At 40.2% G+C, this 12119-nt stretch overlaps 1 protein-coding gene across 1 annotated transcript in view; it reads left to right on the top strand.

Moving 5' to 3' along the window:
* Nucleotides 1-12119, top strand: part of GPR137B (G protein-coupled receptor 137B) — a 54402-nt gene that overhangs the window by 25259 nt on the left and 17024 nt on the right. The window contains exons 2-3 of the mRNA XM_075596800.1: nt 7182-7231; nt 10744-10966. Of these exons, the coding sequence (XP_075452915.1) occupies nt 7182-7231; nt 10744-10966 (273 nt within the window). The remainder of the gene's footprint in view (nt 1-7181; nt 7232-10743; nt 10967-12119) is intronic.

The raw sequence follows: 12119 nt of genomic DNA, 5'->3' as shown, positions 1-12119 counted from the left end.
GGGGACCTGAGCAGGCTTAGTTACTCCCTCCCCCCACCCATCAGGTGTGTGTGTGTGTGTGGTTGTGTGTGTGTGTGTGGTTGTGTGGGGTTGAGTGTGTGTGTGGGGTTGAGTGTGTGTGTGTGTGGGGGTTGTGTGTGTGTGGTTGAGTGTGTGTGTGTGGTGATTGAGTATGTGTGCTGTGTGTTGTCTGTGATTGTGTGTGGGTGTGTGGGTGTTGTGATTATGTGTGTGTGGGTGTTGTGATTAAATGCAGCGGTGCACAAACGGGGGGGGGCCGCAAGATTATTTAGGCGGGACGCGTGCGGCAAAACCTGAGTGCTTAGGCGAAAAAGATGTGTGCGAGTAGCCAAGAAGATGTGCGCAGGCGGGCAGCCAAGAAGATGTGCGCGGGTGGCCAGCCAAGAAGATGTGCGGCCGAACAGGATAGTGCAGGTGGCGGCCACATGATTCGGAGGTACGGGGGTGGAGCACGCGTGGGCGCTGTGATGTCAAACGCCCCTTCCTCCGGTGTCTGCCCTGGAATAGCGCTGTGTTCCTGCTCTCCTCCGCTGGCAACATGCTTCGCTGCGATCCTCTGCAAGTGAAAGGGTGGGCTGCCACTGTATCAATCATACTATGAATGTACAGAGATAATGGGAAAAAAAAAAAAGTCTAAACACTTCCCCGCTCGTGCTTGCAAAATGATGTGCTCATGCTTGGAGAGTTGGTGATGTCACCGCTGTCAGCGGCAGCGTGGACGCAGCCTCATTTTGCAAGAGCGAGCTATTGAATTATGTAAGTATTTAGACTGCGCTTATAGTGCCGGTGACACGACGTTGCCCGAAAACAAATGCATTGTCGCCGCCGCCGCATGCTCTTATAGTAAGCGCGACGGGGCGACACGATTTTTTGGAGCCGGCAATATTTGATTTTTCAGGGGCTGTCGCCTCATGTGACAGCCCCTGAACCAATCAATGGCCTGGTCACCCCGCGCCGCCACAAAGCGAAATACAACTTTCGCTAGCGGCGACGGGTGACGTCACGCATCTACGTCGCGGGCTCTATACGCGCGGCCTTAGACATATTTGTATTTACATTGTATACCGTTTAATAAAGGTTTTTTTTTTCATGTGATTTTGATTACATCAGGCAGGGGGGGCCCAGGAAATTTCATGGATAAAAAGGGGGGCTCAGCGTAAAAAGTTTCCTCACCGCTGCTGTAGTCAGTCAGTTTCTGTAAATTAGTTTAAGCGGCATGATCACCTGGAAGTTTAAAAGTATGAATGTGCAGTGGGATGTAATATAGTAATAGCTCCAATCTTTCTTCCCCTGTGTCTACATCTCTGCGGAAGGTCACCTGTAAAGTGCATGGACAGAATGGCATATTTCTCTGATATAAAGTGATTTTCATTCTGTAACTAATTCTATGCACACACATTATTATGACGCATTTTCCCCTTATGGTATTTTACTGCAGGGCCATAAAACTGCAAGGTTGTCTTGTCCTTCTATTATTATTATTACATGCGACAATTTGATTATTAACAAAGCATTTTAGCACAGATGTTTAAGCATCACTTGTTTGGTATATTCATTCACCTAAACACCACTATATATAGTGCGTTTAAATATGCAATGCAAGATATAACAAAAAAAGTGTTTCCCACAAATTGCCGATACATTTACATTTTATTTTGCATACATATATCATTTTTTTTTTAAAGTTTTGCGTAATTTTCAAGTAAATGCAACATTAATTGAAGAATAAATAATCTTCATACTTTCAGCATGAGTATTTTACCCAAGTATAATTAATTAAAGGCTCAATTTGGTGGGACACCTTCTTTTAATCTAAATTATAATATTATTGTGACCATTGTGAAAATGTTAAATAATTGTAACATTCATCCCTGGTCATTTGTGTTACTGCAAATAAGAGGGAAGAGCAATGCAAGGCTTCCAATAAAACAATCAAAAAAAAGTTATTCGCAAAGACATGCTTTTATGAGCTCAGCAAATATTATTTTACTTCATTATTTCTAAAAAGTGGATAATTAAGCGAGTGTGTAATTTAAATTAAAAATGAAGCCAAGGTAACAACTGTATGTTTTCTCTGAGAATGCTGGATTTGCTCTTCCAGTACACACATTTTTATTTTAAAGCTTTAAGAGATGTATACTTCACAATGTGACAATTGTTGTGGGTAAAACAATAGAGTAGTGTTTCTTTTCTGTGTGAAATGCTTCCCTCCTACGTTATTTAATGGATATTCAGTAGTAAAACACTATTTAAGCCCACAAACGTAAGTGATGTTATTGTGTTCGTTTTTCATATTGGAACAAAACAAAAGAAAGAAGCGCTCAAAATAACAGCAGATATGTTGCCACGGGGGCACGTCGCTCCAATCAAGGAGAAGATTAATGCCAAAAATGAAACAGATCAAACGTCGCTCAACTGGGCTTATAAAAATAGCACATTTATTATGTAGCAAAAAATATCAACATTTCGTTCCCACTATAAGACCTTTCTCATGATATCTGGGCCAGTTTTTTACTAAAAGTTAAAGTGGGTTAGAGTTTTAACACCCCAAAAATATTATCAGAAGAACCTTTATATGGCCATTGCATTACCTTTTTGGTGCACCATTGCTGATGGGGCAGCTTCCTGAAATGAACTCCCAAAATTTTGGAATAAGTCAATTGAACGATTACCAGAGGGCACTCGAAGTTTCATCCAAAGTAATCTGTTTTTTTATTTAGTTACATCTTGTAATATTAGGGCTGATGGTATTCCGCCATTTTTGCTAAGCAATGTTACTTCATTTACGTAGCACAGCTTTGGAAATATGGCCCTTTTACTGCCTATTCAGTTGATTGGACTATAAGGTGTCTTCCAACATGAGGGTGTCTTGGAGATTAGCACATCTTAGTAAATATGGCCAACAGTATTTGGATATATCAACTGTATATTACAGTATATTAAATGTAACTGCAGCGCCATCTTTTCTACACCATGCTTTCAATTGTTATGTGAGTGCATCCATTTTGTGTTTGCCTTGTAGTCTATTGATACTTTTGATTTATTCTGTTGACATGGCCCTCCTTCCAGATGTTCCTATCCATATTCTAGTTCAGGTAGAAATTTTGAGACACCACTTGGTAAAGAGTGTATAATACTTACATTCTCATTGTGATCTTTTGACCATTTAGCTGAGGCAAGGACCTCATTGCACACTATTCCAGCATCAATGGGATATGAAATTCACTGATGTCTTAGCATTAATGTGTTACTGAATGTAACTCTGTACATCAAACCATAGAACATATGTATGTGTACTTCAAACTAGATGTGGCAACATTTCGCCCTATGTTGTGAACAAGGTAAAACTTCTGCAAAACAAAATTGTGGCGAGTTCTCAAGTGCCAAGTATTTTTAATCCAGACCCTGAACTAGGGATTTTACAGGAGAATAGAGGAGGAAGTAGAGAGAGAGAGAGAGAGAGAGAGAGAGAGAGAGAGAGAGAGAGAGAGAGAGAGAGAGAGAGAGAGAGAGCAAGAGAAATACATATTGGCTTGAATACTTCCCATAAATAAATTAATTTGAATATGCAAAGTATATTCAAATTATATAAATAAGATCATTTGAAAATGAAAAATATTTTCTAAAAATATGTTCATTTTCCACGTATCTCAAGTGTGATCTCAAGTGTGTTCACAGGTATCTCTCCACATGTTGTGTAGGTGAGTGTTTTGGGAGGTATATACATCAATACGTAATGCAATGTACTAAATTGGACTCTCAAATTTGCTAGATTTACAAACATACATAGAAGTTTGTAAATCAATTTTGGACACGTTCGAACATCTTAACTTCAAACCACATAAAATGCATTTGCTTAACAGAATAAACAGAGAGAGAGAGACTCCCCTCCCCGCCTCCCCCCCAAAAAAATATTAATGGCTCCTATCAATAATTTTAGCTGCTGAAACCTGTATGTGTGTGTGTATCAGTTAGTGTGTATGTGTGTGTGTCAGTCAGTGTGTGTGTGTCTCCGTCAGTGTGTGTGTGTGTGTGTGTGTGTGTGTGTGTGTGTGTGTATGTGTCAGTCAGTGTGTTTTTGTGTGTGTCAGTCAGTGTGTATGTGTGTGTGAGTCAGTGTGTGTGTGTGTGTGTGTGTGTGTGTGTGCAGTCAGTGTGTGTGTGTGTGTGTCAGTCAGTGTGTTTTTGTGTGTGTCAGTCAGTGTGTGTGTGAGAGTATCAGTCAGTGTGTGTGTCAGTCAGTGTGTGTGTGTGAGAGTATCAGTCAGTGTGTGTCAGTCAGTGTGTGTGTGTGTGTCTCAGGCAGTGTGTGTTTGTGTGTGCAGTTAGTCTGTCAGTGTGTGTGTGTCAGTCAGTGTGTGTCAGTGTCTATGTTTGTCAGTGTGTGTGTGTGAGTCAGTGTGGTGCGTGTCTCTGTGTGTGTGGTCTCCGTGTCCAGCTGCAGGTGCGCCGGTGCCTTCCATGCAGGCGCGCCCAGCCGTTGCCAGCCCGCTCTCCCTCCCCCATGGATCCAGCGCTGCCATGGTCCTCACTGGTGCAATCTGGCAACACTGCTGCGGGGACACAGCGGTGTGTGTGTCTGTTTCTCTTTCCTCTCCCGACGTCGCTGATGGCCTCTTCTGCCAGCAGTGACGTCACTTCCGTCATGGAATTTTGTTACAACACAAGGGATTTTTCCTATCAAAACTGTAGGTGCCAGCAAAGAAGTTTCACTTCAATAACACCCCTCCTCCTCTCTTTGACCTATCTTTCCTAGAAAGGAGTATCCCTGAATGGCGATATTTGCATCGAGGGTTTTAGGGGTTAGCCATGTTTCTGTGAGAACGATGGCTTTGGGTTTATGCATAAGGCACCAATGCCCTTAGTTGATCCAGTTTGGGCAGCAGGCTCCGGATATTTATATACAAAATGCATCGATAACAATAAAGAAACAGTGCAACCTTGTTTAAAGTGTAGTGTATGGTCCCCGTGCCTGGGGAGCTGAAGAAAGACAAAAATTGCAGGTGCCCATTATTTCACAACCTTGCTACTTCAAAGCCCAACCGCCTGAATAAAGCACCCTAAACCAAGGTAATCCATGCGGAGTAGCCATACATAACCGTCATAATCTCCCTAGAAGTCAGGCAGAGAGGGCTACAACTGTTTGATGTTTTCATGAATGAAATAGGCTTATGGACTGTGTAAGGGGCTATCCAGAGGTTTAAGCTTTGTCAAAACATGTTAATGAATGAAAGCATTTTGTTTTGTAGACAAGATGTCACAGTGGAACTCTGATAACGTCAGTTGATATTTATTGAACAATATTTCATTACCATGCTGTTTACTGTATGTGGTTTAGGAGAGTGGCTTCGAAATAGGGCTTTTAATGTTTACTTCTGCTTTAGCTCGATAGAATATAGGAGGTATTTATAATAATAATCTCAAACCACAGAAGATACATTATTGTAACAATACATGCTTGTGCTATTTTGTTGTTTTGACAGGTAATATTTTTATATTTGAATAACCCTAATCATAAATGCAGCATTCTACATTGTACAGTACAGTATAAGTATAGAGATTGCCTAGGAAGTGCTGATACAGCAGTGCAAAAAGTACACCAGATGGTAAGGAAAGGGAAGTGAATCTCTGTCAAACATGTTGCAACCTAAAGGGGAGATTTGCAAGGCACAGATGCAAGGTAACGCACTACGATTCAAGTCAATGGCAGTTAACACCCGAACATGGTGTGGTACTCCGCATCGGCACTTCGGGAATGCCGGCGTAAACTTAGGGTGCACTGAACCTCATTTAGCAGCAGCGCGGGGCAGCTCGGCCTCCCTATTAGAGCCTTCCCTGGAAATTCTGTTTGTGCGTGATAGGTAGTGAGCTTTAGAGGGGCAGGGAAGGGAGGAGCCTCCCTCACAACATAATCCCCGGTGTACAAAATAAAGGAGCTGTACAAATAACTCACTACTAACTGTTTTCTGAAGGCAACTATTTTGTATTTAAAAAGGTAAAATCAATTTCGTTTTAATAAGTTTTTTTTAAATTGACATTTTTTTTTTTTTAACAGGGATAATTATAGAGCTTGTTATGTCTGCCAAAGTTAGGTTTTACGAAACAAGTCTGTATTAAGAAATACATTTTTAAAATGGGAAATAGAAAAAGTACGACTGACTGAAACATACAGTATACATAGTGCACACAAAATGATGTCACGGCCAACTCCTTTTCTCCAGTAGAAAAGCAGTCACGAAGTGCTGATGCGGAGTACCACACCCTGTTCGGGTGTTAACTGCCATTGACTTGAATCGTAGTGCGTTACCTTACATCTGTGCCTTGCAAATGTCCCCTTTAGGTTGCAACATGTTTGACAGAGATTCACTTCCCTTTCCACAGTTTTTACACAGTTTATCACTTTCATCCCAATTATTTCAGTGATCTGGGTTGAACTGGAGAGATTCACTTAGCTCTGATAAAGGGTATCGGAGCTCGATCCAGCATTAACTGCCATATAACTCAATTGCAGTTAATGTTGGGTTCAAGTTACGATACACCCTAAGCCAGCTTAGTAAAGCCTAGCAAATGATTCCTAATTATAGGCGTATATAATCATGTCTCATCCTGCATATTTCTATTTCCACAACACTTAGGCTGCGCTTATAGTGCTGGCGACGCTGCGTCAAAACAAATGCATTGCAGCCGTCGCGTGCGCTTATAGTAAACGCGACGCGAAAGAGTGACGGTTTGGTCGCGATCGCTGGATGTCATCTCAATTTGATTTTTCCAGCGAACGTAGCTTGACGTCGCCGTCGCTGTCAATATAAGCGTAGCCTATAGAGGACAAACATTAGAATACAAAATAATGTAATACAGTACAAATCAAAGTAAACATTGTGGCAAAGAAATGCCTGCTACAAAGATCTTGCAATTATATAACATGACTCCTGTCCATTTAATTCACAATTGTCAGAATTTGTAGCAATCAAGTATTTACTTCCTAGCACCGTTTGAAGCAATTATATCTACCCTCAACCGCATGTACATTTGTATAATTATGTACCAAAACTACATTTTTATATTTTATATTTTTCATTTTTATATTTTAGCATATTAGTTTAATGGTACTATACTATTACAGATGTGTAGACTAATTCTAACCATTTGTTTAACTTTAGGTCATTTTCAAAGCCAAATCCAAATATTCACCAGAACTACTCAAATACAGGTAAGAGCCAACATAAAATTATTCTTTTAACTTGTAAATCTTCTTACATTAGAATTCAATATTTAATAGCGATGATAAAATATAAAAATATTCTATCCTCTGGATGGTTGGTCATTAGTGGTAATGTGTCAGGTGGTGGTGGAGTATGTCAGTGGTATTGCCACTGTCTTTGAAGCTAGTGGACCCAGTTCACGTCCCAATATACGCTTCTCCCTGTAACCTTGGCACATGGCTTCTACTTTCTGTGCCTCAGGTACCAAAATTACATTGTCGGCTCTTCAGTCATTGTGACTGAGAAATTCACTGTACACACTGTCAGCATTACATAAAAAAACATATGACTTTTGTTTGTTGTTGTTATTGTTATTGGCTTACTCTATAAGTAGGATGCTAGTTTTAAGCCCAGTCCAGGAATTATGTGGCCATTTAGTTTAATATTGATTACAATTAGAGATAATTAGAGTTGAGAGTAATTTCCAACCCACATTCCCTGGATATGAAGGGTGTCAGATTAGTCCATAAAGTAAATGCTCAGTCTCTCAGCCATATAGGTGGTGTGTGGGTAAGTGCTGGCAGGACGTGGATGAAAGTGCAGGATAGAAATGGTCGCCAGGAACTTTTATAAAAGGAAAGGTGTTATTGAACATCTGTCCAAAAACAGTTCACATAGATATTCACAATACACATGGCAAATAATACTTTCAGGGAATCATCCTCTAGTAGGTTCCGGTCCTATCCACCAGGAGGTACATAGGCTTAGTTACCCATTGCATAAAGACGTAGTGGAATAGCTTGCAGGGAGACAGTGATGTGAGAAAAGAACTGTCTAATTGGGACAATCCAGTGGGAGTATACTGTAGGTTGCAGTATGAGCACCCCTATGAGGATAGTGTGGTATCCTTCTCCTGCAAATGTAGGCTTCCTGATAGTTTATCAGGAAAACAATAAACATTAACAATAGACATTGCTAGCTGCAGACTAGACACATAGAAACTATACAGGGCTTACAGTGGGGAACCCATTCAGAACTCTGAAGAACATGCTTCCAAAACAAAGGGTGAGGCAATATATATTATATATACAGTTGTGTGAAAAAGAAAGTACACCCTCTTTGAATTCTATGGTTTTACATATCAGGACATAACAATTATCTGTTCCTTACCAGGTCTTAAAATTAGGTAAATACAACCTCAGATGAACAACAACACATGACATATTACACCGTGTCATGATTTATTTAACAAAAATAAAGCCAAAATGGAGAAGCCATGTGTGAAAAACTAAGTACACCCTTACTGCTTCCATAGCAATTAAGATGCTAAGTAGCAGACAGGTGCTGCTAATCAAATGCCCTTGATTAATTGATCATCAGCAAGTGTGACCACCTCTATAAAAGCCAAAGTTTTAGCAGTTTGCTGGTCTGGAGCATTCAGGTGTGTGTTAACACAATGCCAAGGAGGAAAGACGTCAGCAACGATCTTAGAGAAGCAATTGTTGCTTCCCATCAAATCTGGGAATGGTTATATGGCCATTTCCAAACAATTTAAAGTCCATCATTCTACAGTGAGAGAGATTATTCAAAAGTGGAAAGCATTCAAGACAGTTGCCAATCTTCCCAGGAGTGGACGTCCTAGCAAATTCACCCCAAGGTCAGACCGTGCAATGCTCAGAGAAATTGCAAAAAAAAACAAGAGTTACATTTCAGACTCTACAGGCCTCAGTTAGCATGTTAAATGTTAAAGTTCATGACAGTACAATTAGAAAAAGACTGAACAAGTATGGTTTGTTTGGAAGGGTTGCCAGGAGAAAGCCTCTTCTCTCTAAAAAGAACATGGCAGCACGGCTTAGGTTTGCAAAGTTGCATCTGAACAAACCACAAGACTTCTGGAACAATGTCCATTGGACAGACGAGATCAAAGTAGAGATGTTTGGCCATAATGCACAGCGCCACGTTTGGCGAAAACCGAACACAGCATATCAGCACAAACAACTCATACCAACTGTCAAGCACGGTGGTGGAGGGGTGATGATTTGGGCTTGTTTTGCAGCCACAGAACCTGGGAACCTTGCAGTCATTGAGTCGACCATGAACTCCTCTGTATACCAAAGTATTCTAGAGTCAAAAGTGAAGCCATCTGTCCGACAGCTAAAGCTTGGCCGAAATTGGGTCATGCAACAGGACAATGATCCCAAGCACACCAGCAAATCTGCAACAGAATGGCTGAAAAAGAAAAGAATCAAGGTGTTGCAATGGCCCAGTCAAAGTTCCAGACCTCAACCCGATTGAAATGCTGTGGCTGGACCTTGAGAGCTGTGCATAAACAAATGCCTACAAACCTCAATGAACTGAAGCAACATTGTAAAGAAGAGTGGGCCAAAATTCCTCCACAACAATGTGAGATACTGATAAAGTCATACAGAAAACGATTACTTCAAGTTATTACTGCTAAAGGTGGTTCTACAAGCTATCGAATCATACGGTGTACTTAGTTTTTCACACATGGCTTCTCTATTTTGGCTTTATTTTTGTTAAATAAATCATGACACAGTGTAATATGTCATGTGTTGTTGTTCATCTGAGGTTGAATTTACCTAATTTTAAAACCTGCTAAGGAACAGATGATTGTTATTATGTCCTGATATGTAAAACCATAGAATTCAAAGAGGGTGTACTTTCTTTTTCACACAACTGTGTATATACAGTATATATTACATTATAACTATATTAGGCTTTTTTTTACTTTCAACATCTACATTCCTTTCTAATGGAAAGTTCAATTATACTGTCCTGCACAGAAAATGTTTTTGCCATTTTACTTTAGACCATTAAGAGCTGTTTTTAAAGGCAGTTAAAGTGCAGTGCCTCCTAGGACTGAGTATCAATAACAGTGAGTGCTAAAGGGGGATAAACCCAGGTGATTAATAAGTATACATTGTCATTATTATCTAAAATGAGCTTGTAAACGTGGTATGCTGGGATTTAGGAGGGGTTTGATTTTAACCTGGCTACTTCTTTTTTGTGTGATGTCACTGTATCTGGCAAGAGTTTGCACGGGCAAAACGGCCCTCTCTCTCACCCTCCCTTTATTCTCCTTATGACAAGGATGGGAGGGACAACAGTAAACACTTGATTTACCAACACACCACCATTAAAATAAAAATCTAATTTGTGCTTCATTTTCAAATAAGAAACAACAACACAACAAATAATGTGCCCAGGTTGCGCAGTTAAATAAATGGAATCGTATTACGTCTTGCTGAAACTACTTCAAAGATGTTCGCTAGGGTTACTGATGGAATTACTGGTGATGGGAATTAATGTGCAACACCATAGTCCACCTGTATTGCACCTTAAACTGTCAGCAGGTGCCCCCTGCCAAAACCTTGGTCGAAGACAAACACGGACATAGAAATTATATTTTCCATGTTCTAGCTGCTTTGAGAGTGCCATGGTTATTGGAACGAATATTTATCTTTTCTCCATTGACGAAGTATGTTATTTTGTTTTTCAGACTACCCCTGTATTTGGTCTTTCTAGTCATCAGCCTTATTTTCTTCGTGGTGAACCTCACGTGTGCAATATTGGCGAGGACAGAAAGTACAGAGGCAAAAGTCATTGTTTTCATCCGAGTTGCCATTAATGACACTCTGTTTGTGCTGTGCGCAATATCTCTTTCAATTTGCCTTTACAAGATATCGAAAATGTCGCTGGCGGGTGTGTACTTGGAATCCAAGGTAATTTATGAAGATCCTTTAAAAAATATTGCATAGCTGAAGGGAGCACTCTGTGCAATTGATCTTAGATCCATTATTCAATGGGCTGTGAAGCCGTCCTAACCGAGCTGGAGATGACTGAAGCGAATGGAGCCAAACTCTACTTCCGCATATTGAAGGTGGCCTCACAGCCTATTGAATAGAGTGACCTTAGGAGGTTATTCATCAAACTGTTATAGTGCCCATCACTGCACTATCACAGGGAAACTCCCATTGGCCTTAATAGGAGTTTCTGTGTGATAGACTCCAATTAGCATTATCACAGTTTAATTAATAACCCCTTTAGGATCGTATTCTATATTTGCCAAAGTAGCCATTCAGGCCGTTTTTGGACAAAAATCCCTGTTGAAGTCTGGGGATTTTTAACCGAAAATACCCCGGACGGCTGCTTTTGGCAGGTATAACGTTACCTCCTACTGTAAGTGTCTTAGCCAAAACTGAGATAAAGGCAGATTGGTGTTGGAGTAACCCATAACTATAAAATCCACGTTGTTCTAAATTGTTGTATTTTGCACTTACAGAATGTATGTATATTTTCATGTTTACCGCACTAACCACCTATGAAGCACTTTACTAGACAGATGCTAAAATACAGACACGATAGATAGTATCTGGGCGATATATCAAAGTTTGCTTTGACACTGCACTATTTTTTTTTGCTCACGGTTGTGTCAAATTTAAGAAGCTTGTTGGTCAAGTGTGTTATATCAGTTGCAAACAAATAGCCATGGAGATTAAGGTAAACTCTGAAGTAGTGGATATTTTAACACACAGAAAGGGGAAAATTACGCACAGAGATGCAGCTTTTGGTACACACCATTATAATATTTGTACACGGTTACGCCTATCCTATTGCCAGAAGTATATATTTAGGTGGACATCTTTTTAGAAAGGAAAGGTATACTGGGATATACCTAATAAGTAAACATGGGAAGGATGTTGATCCAGGGAGTAATCTGATTGTCAATTTTTGGAGTCAGGAAGGAATTTATTTTTCCCCTATAAGATATCATTGGATGATATTTCACCAGGGTTTTTTGTTTGCCTGCCTCTGGATCAATATACTGGAAGTACAAATTTAGGATAAAATATCTATCGTCTAAATTTAGCATAG

This window comes from Ascaphus truei, chromosome 4 (genome assembly GCF_040206685.1).
Source record: "Ascaphus truei isolate aAscTru1 chromosome 4, aAscTru1.hap1, whole genome shotgun sequence".
In the NCBI taxonomy this organism is placed as follows: domain Eukaryota; kingdom Metazoa; phylum Chordata; class Amphibia; order Anura; family Ascaphidae; genus Ascaphus; species Ascaphus truei.
The sequence above is the reverse complement of the archived record's forward strand: the minus strand, read 5'-3'. Positions and strand labels throughout refer to the sequence as shown.